This window comes from Scyliorhinus torazame, chromosome 8 (assembly GCF_047496885.1).
Source record: "Scyliorhinus torazame isolate Kashiwa2021f chromosome 8, sScyTor2.1, whole genome shotgun sequence".
Taxonomy (NCBI): Eukaryota; Metazoa; Chordata; class Chondrichthyes; order Carcharhiniformes; family Scyliorhinidae; genus Scyliorhinus; species Scyliorhinus torazame.
Genome location: NC_092714.1, coordinates 267,867,319 through 267,886,445, shown reverse-complemented (window position 1 = coordinate 267,886,445; position 19,127 = coordinate 267,867,319). Strand labels below are relative to the sequence as shown.

Here is a 19,127-nt window from a genome sequence, read left to right as displayed (position 1 = left end):
ATGGGTGGATTAGATTAGGTGCATAGATAAATGTGGAGACAAATTATGAACAGCAGCAAAATGGTTCGCTCCTTGGCCTTTTGACTAAGATCAAACGTAGGGTCAAGCGTGAGATCATGTTTAATGCCTGTTCTTTTCACCTTGGATCCAATGCTTCTCTTTGTAGGGACAATGAATTGGATTCAATTAGAATTGATTTTTGTAGCAAGCAAGGAAATGAATTGAAGGCTTGCCCTGTCCACTCTGGGCATTGTCTTTGTAACTGAGAAAAGAGTAAAATTAAACTGTTCAAAATGGCACAGTGGTTAGCACTGTTGTTTCACAGCACCAGCGTCCCAGGTTCGATTCTGGTTTGGGACTGTCTGTGCGGAGTCCTGAAAGACGTGCTTATTAGGTGAATTGGACATTCTGAATTCTTCCTCAGTGTACCCGAACAGACGCCGGAATGTGGCGACTAGGGGATTTTCACAGTAACTTCATGGCAGTACCAATGTAAGCCAATTTGTGACACTGATAAAGATTATTAATATAACATTAACATAGATGCATTATGCTGTGTGTAAGTAACTTTCTCGCTGGGCGAATCATTTGAGGGGGTGGGCTGGGACCGGTTTTGATGATAATTGCATGCAAAAAAGTGCTTATTGACATTTGAATTTAACTCCTCCAGTCTGAATTTCCTGCAGTATTGGAAACTGGCAGCTAAAGGGAGGTGAGAATAGGGCTATTATCTCCTCCCTCACCTCGACCGTCTACCCACAATCTCCCTCCCCACCCCAACCTTCCACCAACAATAATCTCCCCCCCCCACCCCAACCTTTCATCCAATCTCCCCCCTCATGTCGATCTTCCACCCGCAATTTCCCCCCAACTCTGGCCTACCACCCAGAATCTCCCCATTATTCTTTCAATCATGATCTTCACCCAACACCCCATGCTCTCAGTGCACAATCCACCACGTCTTCCTCTCCGCTCCCTGGTTACCAGCTGCGGCCTTCCTGCCAGACAGCTAGCTAGAGTTTCAAAATGGCTGCCTGCTGGCCGCGAAACAAAGAAATAAAATTCTAATGAGGGTTTGCCATTAAATTTTCCAGGGTCTCTCCAAACTATCCATATTTTTAGGGCACTCTGATCGCCCCACTATAATTATTGGTGCCAAGGTCACAGGGTCTGAGCAGGAGACATTAAAGATCCCAGCGCATGAAACATCTTGGTGACTTGAGCAACATTCCCTCCCAACCAACATGAAAGAAAAACAAATGAACTGGCCATTCATCTCATTTAATACCCGTTTGTCGATTATTGTTATGCTTGTCTAAATAACAGTACTCACTGGACTACCAAATACCACGGTGTGAAGAAATTTGGAGAGCTTCTCCGAAACTAGTAAAGTACAATACAAATGGTCATTTATTTTTCTTTCAGTAAACTATTCTATAAAAATCAGTTTGGTTTGACCAATTCCACTCTTACCTGTGAGTATGATGGCAGTGATTCACTAAGGTTGACCTTTTCTGCATAGGCCTGTATCAATGCAAATATATCCTTGCATTTTACAGCAGCGTACAAATTATTCAACTTTGTCACAGGAGCATTATTGTTCTGCTTCACGTATTGACGAGCTATATATTTTGAAACGATGTAATCTTTTCGCATTGTCCTTTAAAATAACAGAACATCTCAATCAGTTTAGATCTAGGTAAAACAATGTCCAAATGAAAGACTGCTATTTTGCAGCTGCCTGATGTGCGCTGTTGTAAAAATGAATTATAACTATATGAAGAGAGAAACATAGAAAATAGGTGCAGGAGTAGGCCATTCAGCCCTTTGAGCCTGCACCACCATTTTATATGATCATGGCTGATCATGCAAATTCAGTATCCCACTTCCGCTTTCTCTCCATACCCCTTGATCACTTTAGCCACAAGGGTCACGTCCAGCTCCCTCTTGAATATATCCAACAAACTGGCCCCAATAGCTTTCTGTGGTAAACAGTTCCATAAGTTTGTAACTCTCTGTGAGAAGAAGTTCTTCCTCATCTCAGTCCTGAATGGCTTACCCCCTTATTCTCAGGCTGTGACCCCTAGTTCAGGACGTCCCCAACATCGGGAACATTCTTCCTGCATCTAGCCTGTCCAGTACCATCAGGATTTAATTTATTTATTTTAAAAATATATATTTTTATTAGCATTTCACATATTTCTAAACAATTGTATATATACATCACATTTTTCTTACCTGCGTTAATTTACTTTATTTTGTCTTTCTTTTAATCGGTCCTATTTACATTTCACCGCCCTCTGGGTCAGTCTATGATCCCCCCCCCCTCAACCTGCCCCTTCTCCCTTGCATACTCCCCCTGTCCCTTCCCCGCCTCCCTCTCCCCATTGGCTTCAGCTATGTTTGCTTTTATTTTATATGTTTCTATGAGATCCCCACTCAGTCGATCCAGGCTTTCTTCACATGTCAGTCCTGCCATCCCGGGGATTAGTCTGGTGAATCTTCGCTGGACACCATCAATAGCAAAAATGTTCTTCCTCAAACTAGGAGACCAAAACTGCACACAATACTCAAAGCTCTGTATAACTGCAGCAAGACATCCCTACTCCTGTAGTCAAATCCTCTCGCTATGAAGGCCAGCATGCCATTAGCTTTCCTCGTTGCCTGCTGAACCTGCATGCCAACCTTCAGCGACTGTTCCACCATGACACCTAGGTCTCGTTGCACTTCCCCTTTTCCTCAACTGTTACCATTCAGATAATAATCTGACTTCCTGTTTTTGCCACCAAAGTGGATAACCTCACATTTAGAACAAAGAACAACAAAGAACAAAGAAAAGTACAGCACAGGAACAGGCCCTTCGGCCCTCCAAGCCCGCGCCGACCATGCTGTCCGTTGAAACTAAAATCTTCTACACTTCCAGGGTCCATATCCCTCTATTCCCATCTTATTCATGTACTTGTCAAGATACCCCTTAAACGTCACTATCGTCCCTGCTTCCACCACCTCCTCCGGCAGCGAGTTCCAGGCACCCACTACCCTCTGTGTAAAAAAACTTGCTTCGTACATCTCCTCTAAACCTTGCCCCTCGCACATTAAACCTATGCCCCTTAGTAATTGACCCCTCTACCCTGGGAAAAAGGTCACTGTCTATGCCCCTCATAATTTTGTACACCTCGATCAGGTCGTCCCTCAACCTCCATCGCTTTGTTCCAGTAAGAACAAACCAAGTTTATTCAGCCTCTCCTCATAGCTAATGCCTCCATACCAGGCAACATCCTGGTAAATCTCTTCTGCACCCTCTCTAAAGCCTCCACATCCTTCTGGTAGTGTGGCGACCAGAATTGAACACTATACTCCAAGTGTGGCCTAACTAAGGTTCTGTACAGCTGCAACATGACTTGCCAATTTGTATACTCATTGCCCCGGCCAATGAAGGCAAGCATGCCGTATGCCTTCTTGACTACCTTCTCCACCTGTGTTGTCCTTTTCATTGACCTGTGGACCTGTACACCTAGATCTCTCTGACTGTCAGTACTCTTGCGGGTTCTACCATTCACTGTATATTCCCTACCTGTATTAGACTTTCCAAAATGCATTACCTCACATTTGTCCCGATAAAACTCCATCTGCCATCTCTCTACCCAAGTCTCCAAACGATCTAAATCCTGTTGTATCCTCTGAGAGTCCTCATCGCTATCTGCAATTTCACCAACCTTTGTGTCGTCCACAAACTTACTAATCAGACCAGTTACATTTCCCTCCAAATCATTTATATATACTACAAACAGCAAAGATGCTAGCACTGAACCCTGCAAAACACCACTAGTCACAGCCCTCCAATCAGAAAAGCACCCTTCCATTGCTACTCTCTGCCTTCTATGACATAGCCAGTTCTGTATCCATCTTGTCAGCTCACCTCTGATCCCATGTGACTTCATCTTTTGTACCAGTCTGCCATGAGGGACCTTGTCAAAGGCCTTATTGAAGTCCATATAGATAGCATCCACTGCCCTACCTGCCAGCAATCATCTTTGTGACCTCCTCGAAAAATTCTATCAAGTTAGTGAGACACGACCTCCCCTTCACAAAACCATGCTGCCTCTCGCTCTTACGTCCACTTGCGTCCAAATGGGAGTAGATCCTGTCTCGAAGAATTCTCTCCAGTAATTTTCCGACCACTGACGTAAGGCTCACCGGCCTGTAGTTCCCTGGATTATCCTTGCTACCCTTCTTAAACAAAGGAACAACATTGGCTATTCTCCAGTCCTCCGGGACATCACCTGAAGTCAGTGAGGATCCAAAGATTTCTGTCAAGGCCTCAGCAATTTCCTCTCTCGCCTCCTTCAGTATTCTGGGGTAAATCCCATCAGGCCCTGGGGACTTATCCACCTGAATATTTTTCAAGACGCCCAACACCTCGTCTTTTTGGATCTCAATGTGACCCAGGCTATCTACACACCTTTCTCCAGACTCAACATCCACCAATTCCTTCTCTTTGTTTAATATGGATGCAAAGTATTCATTTAGTACCTTGCCCATTTCCTCTGGCTCCACACATAGATTCCCTCCCCTGTCCTTCAAAGGTCACCCTTTCCCTGGCCACTCTCTTGCTTTTCATGTACGTGTAAAAAGCCTTGGGGTTTTCCTTAACCCTATTTAACAATGACTTTTTGTGACTCCTTTTAGCCCTCCTGACTCCTTGCTTAAGTTCCTTCCTACTTTCCTTATATTCCACACAGACTTTGTCTGCTCCCAGTCTTCTAGCCCTGACAAATGCCTCCTTTTTCTTTTTGACGAGGCCTACAATATCTCTCGTTATCCGAGGTTCCCGAAATTTGCCATATTTATCCTTCTTCCTCTCCCGGAATATGCCGGTCCTGAATTCCTTTCAACTGACATTTGAAAGCTTCCCACATGTCAGATGTTGATTTACCCTCAAAACATCCGCCCCCAATCTTGGTTCTTCAGTTCCCACCTAATATTGTTATAAATAGCCTTCCCCCAAATTAGCACATTTTCCCTAGGACCACACTTATCCTTGTCCACCAGCACTTTAACACTTACTGAATTGTGGTCACTGTTCCCGAAAGGCTCCCCTACTGAAACGTCTACCCATCTGGCCGGGCTCATTCCCCAATACCAGGTCCAGTACAGCCCCTTCCCTGTTTGGACTATCTACATATTGTTTTAAGAAGCCCTCCTGGATGCTCCTTACAAACTCTGCCCCGTCCAAGCCCCTAGCACTAAGTGAGTCCCAGTCAATATTGGGGAAGTTAAAGTCTCCCATCACAACAACCCTGTTGCTTTTACTCCTTTCCAAAATCTGTCTACCTATCTGTTCCTCTATCTCCCGCTGGCTGTTGGGAGGCTTGTAGTAAACCCCCAACATTGTGACTGCACCCTTCTTATTCCTGATCTCTACCCATATAGCCTCGTTGCCCTCTGAGGTGTCCTCCCGCAGCACAGCTGTGATATTCTCCCCAACCAGTAGCGCAACTCCTTCACCCCTTTTACATCTCCCTCTATCCCGCCTGAAACATCTAAATCCTGGGACGTTTAGCTGCCAATCCTGTCCTTCCCTCAACCGGGTCTCTGTAATGGCAACAACATCATAGTTCCAAGTACTAATCCAAGCTCTAAATTCATCTGCCTTACCTGTAATACTTCTTGCATTAAAACATATGCTCTTCAGGCCACCAGTCCCGCTGTTTTCAGCAATATCTCCCTGTCTGCTCTTCCTCAAAGCCAAAGTGGCGTTATCTCCAAGTTCTCCCTGAATCTTTTCACCTTCTGACCTATTGCTCCAGTACCCAACCCCTGCCACACTAGTTTAAACCCTCCCGGGTGACACTAGCAAACCTCGCGGCCAGGATATTTATGCCTCTCCAGTTTAGATGCAACCCGTCCTTCTTATACAGGTCACACCTGCCTCGGAAGAACTCCCTGTGGTCCAGATAACTGAAACCCGCCCTCCTACACCAGCTGTTTAGCCACGTATTTAGCTGTTCTATCTTCCTATTTCTAGCCTTACTGGCACGTGGCACAGGGAGTAATCCCAAGATTACAACCCCAGAGGTCCTGTCTTTTAACTTTCTGCCTAGCTCCCTGAACTCCTGCTGCAGGACCTCATCGCCCTTCCTGCCTATGTCGTTAGCACCAATATGTACCAGGACCTCTGCCTGCTTGCCCTCCCCCTTCAGGATGCCCGCTACCCGTTCTGAGACATCCAGGACCCTGGCACCAGGGAGGCACCATACCATCCTGGAGTCTCTTTGACGTCCACAGAAGCGCCTATCTGTGCCCCTGACTATAGAGTCCCCTATGACTATTGCTCTTCTGCGCTTTGACCCTCCCTGCTGAACATCAGGGCCAGCTGTGGTGCCACTGCTCTGGCTGCTGCTGTTTTCTCCTGATAGGCTGTTCCCCCCCAACAGTATCCAAAGCGGTATACCTGTTTGAGAGGGGAACAACCACAGAGGATTCCTGCACTGACTGCCTGCCCCTTCTGGTGGTCACCCATCTCTCTGCCCGCACCTTCTGTGTGACCACATCTATATAACTGCTACCTATGACGCTTTCCATCACCTGCTTGCTCCTAAGTGCATCCAACTGCTACTCCAACCGAACCATGCGGTCTGTGAGGAGCCCCAGTTGGGTGCACTTTCTGCAGATGTAGCCATCCGGGATGCTGGAAGCCTCCCGGACCTGCTTCACAGTCAGAGCACTGCACCCCTCTAATTGGCATTGCGTTAACTAATTAATAAATTAAATTAAAAAATAAAAGTTACTGTTAACTATATGTTTCCTAGCACTAGATTTCTACTATCAATGTAAATGTTAAATACAGTACTTTCTGGCTTAGATACCCCTCTAAATTATGATTTAAGTAATTAATTAAATATGTTTAATTAGTTTAACAATGTTTAATTTTTAAATTTAGTGCAGATTCCCTACCAACCGATCAGGTCACAGCTTTCCTGTGATGTCACCCACCATATTCCCATAACTCAGTAACCCCACCTAACTTTTTTTGGACACTAAGGAGAAATTGAGCAAGGCTAATCCACCTAACCTGCACATTTTTGGACAGTGGGAAGACTGAAGCACCCGGAGGAAACCCATGTAGACACGGGGAGAAAATGAGGAAACCCACGCAGACACAGGGAGAAAGTACAAACTCCACACAGTCACCAGAAGCCGGGATTGAACCGGGTCCCTGGTGCTGTGTGGCAGCAGTGAGAACCGCTCTGTCACCATGCTGCTCCTTGTTTCTATGAGATCCCCCCTCATTCTTCTGAACTCCAGCGAATATACTCCTAACTGACTCAATCTCTCCTCGTACGTCAGTCCCGCCATCCCAGGAATCAGTCAAGTAAACCTTTGCTGCACTCCCTCCACAGCAAGAACATCCTTCCTCAAAAAGGAGACCAAAACTGCACACAATATTCCAGGTGTGGTCTCACCAAGGCCCTGTATAACTGCAGCAAGACACTCCTGCTCCTGTACTCAAACCTCTTGCTATGAAGGCTATCACGCCGTTTTCCTTTTTCACCATCTGCTGTACTTGCATGCTTACTTTCAGTGACTGGTGTACAAGGACACCCAGATCTCATTGCACATTCCTCTCTCTCAATCTATAGCTATTCAGCTAATAATCTGCCTTCCTGTTTTGCTACCAAAGTGGATAACCTCACATCTATCTCCATTATACTGCATCTGACATGCATTTTCCCATTCGGTCAGCTTGTCCAAATCACACTTTTAAATAAAAGTAGTCACCACACTGCCACCCCTGCACTGACATTTGTTCTTGATAATGGAAATCCCGTCAGGTACCTGTTGTGCAGGCACAATGTGCCCTGGTCCAGGAAATGGGGTAGGTTGAGGCAAATTATACACCAGTTCCAGCCATTGGAACTCTGCTAGGAAAGAAGACCTCTCCTCAGACAGAATACAGCCACAGCATATTAGCTAGTTACTAGCTAAAAACATATCCTTGTGAATTAGCAGCAATTAAAGCCAGCCTATCACATCTTTCTAAAAGATAGTCTTGTGCCTTTACTCACTCCTTGGTTGTTCTGCACATCTTATATGTTGCACATTGTATAATTGTAGTGGTGTAAATGGACAGTGCCACAAGATCAATGTGTTATCTTGGTGTGTTTGAAGATTCCAAGTTAATTAATATGCATGAAGCGCAACAGATTGATGGGAGTTCGACAGGTGAGAGATTAGAATTTACATAGAGGCATGCATTTTCATTGACAAACTTTCAGGTTAAAAACACGTGGATCACAGGACAGAAATTCTATCTGGCAGTTTGATGTGCTTTCAACTGTATATTTGTATTTTACCATATTTGTAAGGAAGAATTTTATCAGAAGAGTATTTAGCAGGTTCTATTATTTTTATTTTTAATATTTAACAATCTATTCTTTAAATTTGTATTCAACGTTCTGTATGGATTGTTGTCATCGCCTAAGAAGCCAAAAAGTAACCTGCAATCCCTTGCTGCTAGCGCAGTGTGGATATGAATAACTCTGGAAAGATCCTTGGATATTGTTGGAGAGAATGATAAATTGGCAGCCTGTGTGAAGCAGGCACCAAGAATGAACGCTCAGGGAATGCATTTAACTAAAGACATGTGGCCTTGAACCAATTAGTGTCAGCGTTTCTTTTTAATTTTTCTATCAATTACAATTTCCTATTGGTTTTTACTCACATGGGACTGTCTGCTCTTGGTTTTACTGACAAACTTGGGAGATTAGCTTCCATAAGTTCATTAAATCTGGTGTTTCCAACATTCTTTGCCACCTGGAAGAGAAATATATGTCTTAGAAACTAAGTTTACATAATTCCTCCTTAGAAATTACCCTTCCATTCAGAAAATTATATATAACTCATTACTAACTATCCAAGACCTCATGTTCCATGTGGCAAATGTGCTAAAATCTTGATAAATACACATCTTTGTGTTTATTCAGCTTTTCTTAAATATACTATTTAGTTCACTAAGTTGAGGCAAGCCAGCACTATCGATTAGAAATTATATCCACTTGCTGTCCTGCCAGCACGGAGCTAACACAGAGCATATGTCACCTTGGGTAGATGAAGACGAAAGATCCTCTATATCATACTATCCTCTTATTATATATAACCTCCACATTCAGACAAAATATCCTCTACTGTACAAACATTTCTATTTTCCACATGAACCATTATTATAGTCTGAAGCAGACTGTCAACTTTGTGTCAGATTATGAGTAATTAGTGTGTTTTGAATCGTCAATCACTTGGCACTCGGTTCAGAGTATTAATTTCACCAAGGAATGCTCATGCCATCAGTCACGTCTGGATGAAAATAGAGATCCCTGAAGTAAGAGTACATTGTTCATCTCACTGCACAATCATCTTAATTTATCTTTAAAAAAAATCAATATGGAATTACCTATTGTTTTAAGATATTGAAAAGCACACTTTTCGACAGTCAGTTTGATAATGAAATAAGCTGTGGTTATCATTTTGGAGAGAGTGCTGAAGAATAAGTTACAAAGTAAGGGCGTGGTCATATTTGGGTTCTGACCTTGTTCCCTATCTGCGTCACTCATGTGACCAATATTCAAATGTAGATGCCCTAATTAAGCTGGCAGCAAGCTTGGTGCCCAATTAATGGTGTTGAGCTCTGCCAGGATACGGGAACTGCCTGCTGAGCATGAGCACCAAAGGCACACAGCAATTATGGTGTGGCCTGCTATGGCTTTGCTGAAAAGGAGGCAGCACATCAGAAGGTCAGCAGCCTTGCCGCAGAGGAAGTGGCTAAATAGTCATGGAATCCCTACAGTGCAGATGGAGGCCATTCAGCCCATTGAGTCTGCACCGACCATCTGAAAGAGCACCCTACCTAAGCCCAATCCCTCGCCCCATCCCCGGAACTCCACCTAACATTTGGACACAAGGGGCAATTTGGCATGGCCAATCTACCTAACCTGCACATTTTTGGACTGTGGGAAGAAATCGGAGCACCTGGAGGAAACACACACAGACACGGGGATAACTCTACACAGTTACCCAAGGCTGGAATTGAACCCGGGTCCCTGGCCCTGTGAGACAGCAGTGCTAACCACTGTGCTACCATGCTAGTCAGTGCCAGTCTGGTACTTGCAGGGCAGTTGGAGGCATAATGGTCATGTCACTGGAATAGTCATCCGGAGATCCAGGCTAATGCCTTGAGGACATAGGCTCAAATCCCACCATGGAAGCTGGTGGAATTTAAATTCAATTAATAAATCTGGAATTGAAAGTTAGTCTCAGTAATGGTGACTATGAAACGATTTCAATTGTTGTAAAAGGTTCACTAGTGTCCCAGGGAAGGAAACCTGTCATCCTTGCCTGGTCTGGCCTACATGTGATTTCAGATCTACAGCAATGTGGTTGACTCTGAAATGGCCGAGCAAGCCACATGGTTCAAGGGTAATTTAAGAAGGGGCAATCTGCCAATGCCACCTAGCAATGGGCCTTCCCTGGGATCAAGGATGCAGTGACTAAAATCCCTCCCATCTGAGAGCTGCCAGCCAATCAAGTAGCTCCTCTTTGCTGTCAGCACCACCGAGGAAGCAGTAGAAGCTGCCAACAATGCAGCCACCACCGAACCAGCAACAGTGAGGGATCCAGGCCTTGGGTAAGTGACGGCAGGATTGGCATCGCAGGGAGAAAGCTGTTGACTTCAGGTAGAGGACAAGTGTGTCAGAGGGACAATGCAAGTGGCTCTCAGTGCCCCTCTCCCAAAGAGGGAATCCCCCTCCTCACGAGCCCATAAGCAAATGCAATAAGGTTTACTTTCTGAGCTCAGCATGTGGCAAATGCTCCACCCATCATGGTAGTATGCCAGCGGCAGGGGGGGCGATGCCCGTAAATAAAATCGGCATTAGCTGGCATCACGAAAGCCATGTGTGAGCCTTCTCAGCCCAATCTTAAGTCAGGGCAGAGGGGTCCCCAACCTGCACCCTCTAGCATGATTAAATTCCTCTCCACCTTGAGAGAGCACTTTAAATTCCACCCAACGGCTGGGATTTTCCATGTCGGATTGTAACGGACGTGTCCAGTGGCAAGATCAGAGAAACTCACAAGAAAGTCCAAGGCGTTTTTCCTGACGATCTGAATTCAGAATGTGATTGTCCCCAATGGCCATCAATGGTGGACCATTCTTCAGCAGCTGAGATCATTAGCATCAGCTCCACTGACATGCTTAGAGATTGGTTTCTGAAGCAATTAGGTCCGCCTAAACCAATGATTGCTTCTTAACTTTTAATCCCTCAGGACAGACTTGCAAATTAAACTGAGTTTTATGATGCTGCGGAACAAATGGGCGACTAGGCAAGTTAAACGATCCCTTATGAGAAGTGGAAATAGAACAGTCACTGAGGAAGGCAAGCAGAACCCCTTGCATTGTCATTACTCAGGCTTTGAGCAGTAACCCTCACGATCCAAGCTAACCACGCAGTCTTGAAGTGCAGGCTAGGATAATGCCTGCGCCTGAGTGAGAGCACAAATTGCAGTTGAGTAGCCGAAACCGTTGCCACTGGGTTATGTGGTGAGAGTCAGAGGTGGGTGGTGTTTTGGTCAGGCATCAAGGTAACTAAACACTGGTCAGGATTCTCCAGCATGCTTGAAGGGCCCTTGAGACACAGCTGGAACTGGATGCTTAACCAAGAGATTCTTAGGAGACATCTCTCTCTTTGATACTGCAGTGAGGAACCATCAGGAACATGGAGCTTGGTGATCTTGCTATCAGCCTCATGGATTACAGGCAGGCTAGATGAAGGAGAAGAATGCTGCGGAGGCATCAGGTTCAGCAAAAGGCGGAGCACAACTCTCAACATCAAGAAGCAGCAGAGCCTCCTCTGCACATAAGAGGGTAATCCACAGAGCTGTCATTTGTAGGCACTTCACTAGACGATTGTGAAGGGAACTGGTTACTCCCACATATCACCTTCCGCAGCAATTGGCTGGCACTTCAGGGACTTGGAGGGAATCCACTACCAGTGGCATTGAAGTGGAGATGCCGGCGTTGGACTGGGGTGAGCACAGTACGAAGTCTTACAACACCAGGTTAAAGTCCAACAGGTTTGTTTCGATGTCACTAGCTTTCGGAGCGCTGCTCCTTCCTCAGGTGAATGAAGAGGTCTGTTCCAGAAACACATATATAGACAAATTCAAAGATGCCAAACAATGCTAGGAATGCGAGCATTAGCAGGTGATTAAATCTTTACAGATCCAGAGATGGGGTAACCCCAGGTTAAAGATGTGTGAATTGTCTCAAGCCAGGACAGTTGGTAGGATTTCGCAGGCCAGATGGTGGGGGATGAATGTAATGTGACATGAATCCCAGGTCCCGGTTGAGGCCGCACTCATGTGTGCATTGAAAGTAAGATGAGTTGTGGACGCCACCAGGATTTCGTGCACAGATCTGCATGATCTATTTGTCTATGGTGGCATTGAAAGTAAGTGTGGCATTGAAAGTATCTGTTGCATTCAATTTCTACAGTAGTGCCTCCTTCAAAGGCTCCACTGGTGACCTGTGCCGCATTTCTCAAGCCTTCATCCACAAATATAATTCAGGAGGTCATGATACCACCTTCACCAAGGCACAGAACTTTGTCAATTGTTACCAAGATCAGGTGAGCCAGGAAATGAGAGCGTTGGAATTCGCTGTGATTTGTGGTTTTCTACAGGTGCAGGGTGTCAACGACTGCGCTCATGTGGTTGTAAGATCGCCATGGCAATAAGCAGTCCAGTAAGTGAACTGCAATGGTTTGCACACGCTCAACGTTCAGCTGGTCTGCGACCATAGACAAATAGATCATGCAGATCTGTGCACGAAATCCTGGAGGCGTCCACAACTCATACATCCTGAGCAGGTCTTAGACTTGCAGGATCCACAGAGGCTTCAGGGCTGGTTCCTCGGGGATAAAGGCAACCCGCAGAGGGCGTGGTTGATGACGTCCAGGCGGCGACTTTAGACTCCAGCTACAAGGCAATGCAACAAGGCTCATATGCAGCAACTCGGACTTCAGTACAACACATCATTGGAATACTGGTTCTGGTGCCTCGACAGATGTGGCGGAACACTGCAGTCCATCTCCCAGAGGGTGTCACGCATCATTGTGGCTTGTTACACAATATACAGCCTGGTGATACAAAGGGAGGATTTCCTGGATGATGAAGAGATGGAGGAGCTGCACATGAAAATAAAAATTGCTTATTGTCACAAGTAGGCTTCAAATGAAGTTACTGTGAAAAGCCCCTAGTCACCACATTCTGGCACCTGTTCGGGGAGGCTCGTACGGGAATTGAACCGTGCTGCTGGCCTGCCTTGGTCTGCTTTCAAAGCCAGCGATTTAGCCCTGTGCTAAACCAGCCCAACATATCATCCAATGCGGAGGAAGGGGAGAAGGGTGTTTAAGTCTTGGAAGTCTAGGATGCAGGTGATGAAGCTATTGCTCTAGCCAGGCGAAGCAGGCATGCTCATGAGGCTCTGGTAGCTGCAACATTCCACAAGGATGCCACGATGCCGTGAAGACACTCCTGAGTGCACAAAATAGCAACTGGGAGCATCTGGCATAGGTCAGCGCACTCTCGCTCAATGAAGTCTCATCCCATGTAGACCTGGGGCGCGATTCTCCGACCCCCCACCGGGTCGGAGAATCGCCGGGGGCTGGCGTGAATCCCGCCCCAGCCGTGTCCCGAATTCTCCGCCACCAGAGATTCGGCGGGGTCGTGAATCACGGTGCGCCGGATGGCGGGCCCCCCCCCCCGGCGATTCTCCCGCTGAAGTCCCGCTGCTAGAATGCCTGTCCCGCCGGCGTGGATTAAACCACCTCTCTTACTGGCGGGACAAGGCGGCGCGGGCAGGCTCCGGGGTCCTGGGGGGGGGCGCGGGGCGATCTGGCCCCGGGGGGTGTGCCCCCACGGTGGCCTGGCCCGCGATCGGGGCCCACCGATCCATGGGCGGGCCTGTGCCGTGGGGGCACTCTTTTCCTTCCACCTTCGCCATGGTCTCCACCATGGCAGAGGCAGAAGAGACCCCCTCCACTGCGCATGCGCGGGGATGCCGTGAGCGGCCGCTGACGCTCCTGCGCATGCGCCGCCCGGCAAAGTCATTTCCGCGCCAGCTGGTGGGGCACCAAAGGCCTTTCCCGCCAGCTGGCGGGGCAGAAATCAGTCCGGCACGGGCCTAGCCCCTCAAGGTTAGGGCTCGGCCGCTCAAGATGCGGAGGATTCCGCAGCTTTGGGGCGGCGCGATGCCAGACTGATTTGCGCCGTTTTTGGCGCCGGTCGGCGGACATCGCGCCGATTACGGAGAATTTCGCCCCAGAAGTACTTGATTCTTTTGCATGCACAATCACTTGTCTCCCTCAGCGTTACATCTACATCTGTTACGAATGCAGACCAGAAGTGGGTTGCCCTGCCCCAAAAGTGCTCAAAGCATGTGACCCAACAACACTCAGGCATTATATTCCTGCAATGAACACAATCCACCTCAAGGCGCAGGGATCACTGATGTGGCCAGCATCTATTGCCCAATATTGGGGTCATAGTAACGGCTATTCAATAGGTTACTGTTTACTTTCAGCAACAGGTACTTCTAAATTGATGCAATAAAATCACTCACAAATAAATCTAGAAAGATTCTCACCAAGAGTTCAGAGGTTCCAAGCTTGTCTAGTGAGAGAGATTGTATCCGGGAACAATGTACACCCATCTCCCGGTGAATTCCAGAACATTCTATACATATCAGAATTCCGAGATTTGTAGAAAGCCAAGTTGGGCCTGCAAAAAAACGTGAGTAGATTAAAAGTACTACTCACTGCTTTGAAATGCTTACCATGGCACAACAAAACTCAAAATGATTGAATATGAATCCCAGTGAGGGGTGAACATGCATTCATGCCAGCAAGGCTGTAAAACGGTTAGCCTTAAGGAAGGCTACAGAACTTTTTTCTCTGGCTTCTGTATTCACTTTTATTTAATTGAATCCTTTTCGTTGTAAATCCTCATTATCTAACTCATTTATTCAGCTTACATATTCCTCTGTAAAGTTAAGTCTCAGCCAGAACTGGATTGTTTTCTTGTGAGAATGCTTATGCTTGGATAACCCTTTCTGCTTCTCCCAGGTAAATGCATTGGCAACATTGTGACAGAAAATACAAGAAGCTAGATTAGGAAATTACTGTCTGGGTGACTGGATCGAGCAATGGGTGAGAATAAATGGCTTTGGAAATGTGAAGACCTTCAGGGCACATTTCCACTGTAATTCTTGGAGAAGGCCCAGGAAAATGACTGCAGATGTTAGGGGTGGCATAAAAGTGAACCAGGGTGTCACAGAGGGAACAATCACTTTTTCTGTTTTGCGCTTATGCACATTACAGGTCATTCTCGTTCTTCTTTTGCATTTGACTGTCCCTTTCCACTTGTTCTGACCTGATTTAAATGGTGCTCAACAGTAATATCTTTCCGTTCTCAAGAAGAGTTTGTATCTGATCTTTCCAATAGATGCTGCTTCGCCAGTTGAGAATTTTTAGCATTTTATTTGTTTAAATGTTTTGCTTTTTAAAGCTTTTCATTTAGTTTGCTTGCGACCTCTTGTTTTGGTGGGACCTTTCATTATATTAAAGGTGCTACATAAGTTAATGGTGTTGATGTTTGAATTAAATACTTGCTTTGCAGTTGGATACAGAGAAATTAATGGAATGTCTCCATTGCATTGCACTTAATTCAAAATTTCAGAAGAGGAATCCTTTAGAATCCCAATGCAATATTTCACTTTGAAGTTCTGAAACTCTTCGAAAAAACTGAAATTAATTCACTAAAGTAGCCATTTTATTGTTCAACAGTTTTTTCTCACCTGCTGCCCCACAGTCACAGCACTCTGTATTCCCTGGCATATGCAGGACATCTTCAATAATGGCTTTAGTTAGATCTTCAACACTGTTCTCTGAACCACTGTGGTGTTCGTGGAAAGCCACACTTAGAGCTTCTTGCTTGCAATTGGTTAGAACAGAGATCCACCTTCACACAAGATGGGAAGAGTGATACATTATGTTGTTCATATTACACTGGCAGCTCAAAATATCTATCTAGCTATTAAATTTAAACTGCAGAGCTAGCTACTGTTATAATGATCCAGTATAATGTCCAGAAAGTACAGGTACACAACTATAGATCCTGAAATAATGGGCAGGATTTACCGACCACCCCACCGCATGTATTTCGGTGGTGGAGGCAGCCCGCCAGCCGTTATCAATGGGATTTTCCCATGGCGGCACCCTTTGTCGCCGGGAAACCCATGCACGGGCGTGGGACCGGAGTTTCGCGCTGGCATGAACAGCTGGTAAATCCCGCTCAATATTTATGCTGCTCAGGTAAACTCCATAAAATATACATAAGACCAAATATAATTTGAGTAAAATATTCATTTGTTCTTTTAAGATCAAGACCGTTGATTTTTCTGACCTTCCAATGCCATTATGGGTGATGATTTTAACCCTGCTACTCGACAGAACCAGGTGGCAAGGCAGTTAAAGAGGCCCAAGGACCTTATCCTCACTGATTCTGGTGTTGTACTGTTGGTCCCAAACTTGAGTGAGGGGTCACCTGGCGGTATCCACCAGGGACCCTTTTAAAATATGTCTATTAAGATTAGGTGAATTCTTGTGGTCTGACTATAATTTTAACCAGAGGATCCCACAGGATAAGTGGAGCCAGTGCCAGAAGGGACCCAGTAAGTTAAGTGGACTTTGTGCATTTTGTTATAATAGCTCATAAGGAAGCTGTCATTAACAAAGGTGAATTTATTTACATATTTATACAAGTCTGCTGAATGCAGCATCTCACTTCCCAACTGGGAGGATTTGTTCTGTCAGGCCCCGAGTTGGGCCTGCTTATATATCTTGCTCCTAACGAACCCCAGGTTGGCCTCCGTCCCCTACCTAGGGAGCTCATTTATTTTCCGAGTCCCACAGAGAGATCAATGATTGTTTCCCATGGTCTCCATGAGGGTAATAACATCCCTCCTCCCCACCCCAGAGTCTGAAGGTTCCCCCATCAGCTGCCTCTGGTGGAGGCCTTCTCCGTCGCTTAGTCCGCGGATGAGCATCCAAATGTGGTGGCTCTATGTGGGGTGGAGCGTAACGGGTCACTGCACACCGCTTCCTGGCTGACAGCCAAAGGGGAACGATAGGGCTTCAGTACCAGACACACTGTCGTCTGCTGGTGCAGATATCTCTTTAATCGGAACCCGCGTTGTGGCACTCTTACTGGGTTGGACTTGACAACCCGGAGTGGTGGCTCATGCGGCGGTGACAATGGTACTACCGCTGGTGGAACATCCCGACAGGCGACCACACGCCTGGTCAAATGGTCCACATGCTTCTGAAGGGTCTTTCCCTGGACTTGGACCCTATATGAGACCGGGTCAATCTGGTTCTGTATCACCCCCGGGAGCCACAATATGCCATTGCCAACATTCCGTGCATTAATGGTGTCCCCAGCGCAGAACATTCCATCCTACTCCCTGAACCACGGTGACCCTTTGTTGGCCTGAAGGTTTGGAAGAGTAAGACCCAACCGAGGCCTAAGTTGTCGTCCCATGAGAGGTTCTGATGGAGCAATCCCGGTGGTTGCATGCAGCATTATACGGTAATTGAATAAGAAACAGGCCAACCATATGTCCAAAGACGCCATTGGCTGCATTTTCAATCCCCGTTTAAACGCTTGGACTGTCCGCTCTACCAATCCATTAGATGAAAGATGATATGGCGCAGTGTGGATGTGCCGAATGCCATTACACGACATAAAAACGGCAAACTCCTCGCGGGTGAAAGGAATGCCATTATCCATCACCTGCACTTCCAGAAGTCCATGGCTGCAAAAGAAATCCCCGAGCTTCTCAATTGTGGCCCTGGACATCATGGAAGACATCCTGGAAACTTCCAGCCACTTGGGAGTGGGCGTCCACAATTATTAGAAACATGGAGCCCATGGAGGAAAATCCATGGACCACCCAGCCATTCCCAAGGTTGGAGAGGAGCCAATGACCGAAGGTTCAGAAATTCCCGGCATACCGGGCAGTTTTTTTTACAATTCTCTCAATGTCCCGGCCACCAAACATAGCTCCGAGCCAACATTTTCATTTCTGTAACCCCCGGATGGCCAGTGAGCAAATCCTGTAACAAGGGAATGACCAGCCGAGCACCCCACAATATTACTCCAACCCTTGAACTCAGCTCGGAGAACATCTGAGCCAAGGGTCGCAGAAACAGTGGAAAAGCCTCCTTTTTACCGCCATTGAGTAACATATGGTGAAGCTTTGCCAATGCCAGGTCGCTCTGTGTCCATGCACACACTGGAGCAGATGTCATCGTTAAGGTGTCCAGAAGATTCTGAGCTGCAATCACCTTATGCCAAAGGTAGGAACGGGGCGCTCGTGGGCACCAGCAACCAGCTGAGCGTATCCGTATGGGCGATCCTGGTACCCGAGTGGTGTTGAAATGTGTACTCGTAAGCGGAAACCAGGAGGGCTCACCGTTGAATCCTGGCTGACACAATAGGCAGCATGCTCTTGTCCTCTTGGAAAAGGCCAAGCAACAGCTGTGGTCCGTTATGATATTGAAATGCCAACCATACGTATATTAGTGAAATTTCTTAATTCCAAAGATAACAGCAAGACCTTCCATCTCAATTTGTGTGTATTCGTGCTCAGCGTCCGCCAAGGTCCTCGAGACAAATGCAAGGGGCTTTCCATGCTGTCACTCCACTCAAGGGCCAGCACTGCCCAATGCCATTAGAGAAGTATCACACATCAAAGTCAAGGCCTAGTTGGGCCACAGTGTTTCAAGAGTTGTTTGGAAGATAGGCACCTCTTCATGCCATGAATGCCTCATCCTGAGATGCGGCCCAGCACCATTTCTGATCTTTCCACAACAACACATGCAAGGAGGCCAGGTTTGCGATAAACTTGTCGTAGAATTTATCGAGGCCCAAAAGGGACCCGGGTTCAGTGTCGTCTGCGGACTGGAGGTCCCCTTTATAACCTGAACTTTATTCTCAACTGGGTGCAACTCATC

General features: G+C 46.4%; 1 protein-coding gene across 3 annotated transcripts in view; it reads right to left on the bottom strand.

The window, feature by feature from the left end:
- The window catches only part of unm_sa1614 (un-named sa1614), a 448,364-nt gene that overhangs the window by 120,229 nt on the left and 309,008 nt on the right, over nt 1–19,127 (bottom strand). For all 3 annotated transcript variants that reach the window (XR_011948821.1, XM_072515283.1, XM_072515284.1), the window contains exons 14-17: nt 15,908–16,071; nt 14,699–14,832; nt 8,726–8,817; nt 1,474–1,660 (exon numbers count right to left, since the gene is read on the bottom strand). Coding sequence is in view for 2 of the 3 variants with exons in the window: in XM_072515283.1 (XP_072371384.1) it covers nt 1,474–1,660; nt 8,726–8,817; nt 14,699–14,832; nt 15,908–16,071 (577 nt within the window). In the remaining variant the exon portion in view is untranslated. The remainder of the gene's footprint in view (nt 1–1,473; nt 1,661–8,725; nt 8,818–14,698; nt 14,833–15,907; nt 16,072–19,127) is intronic.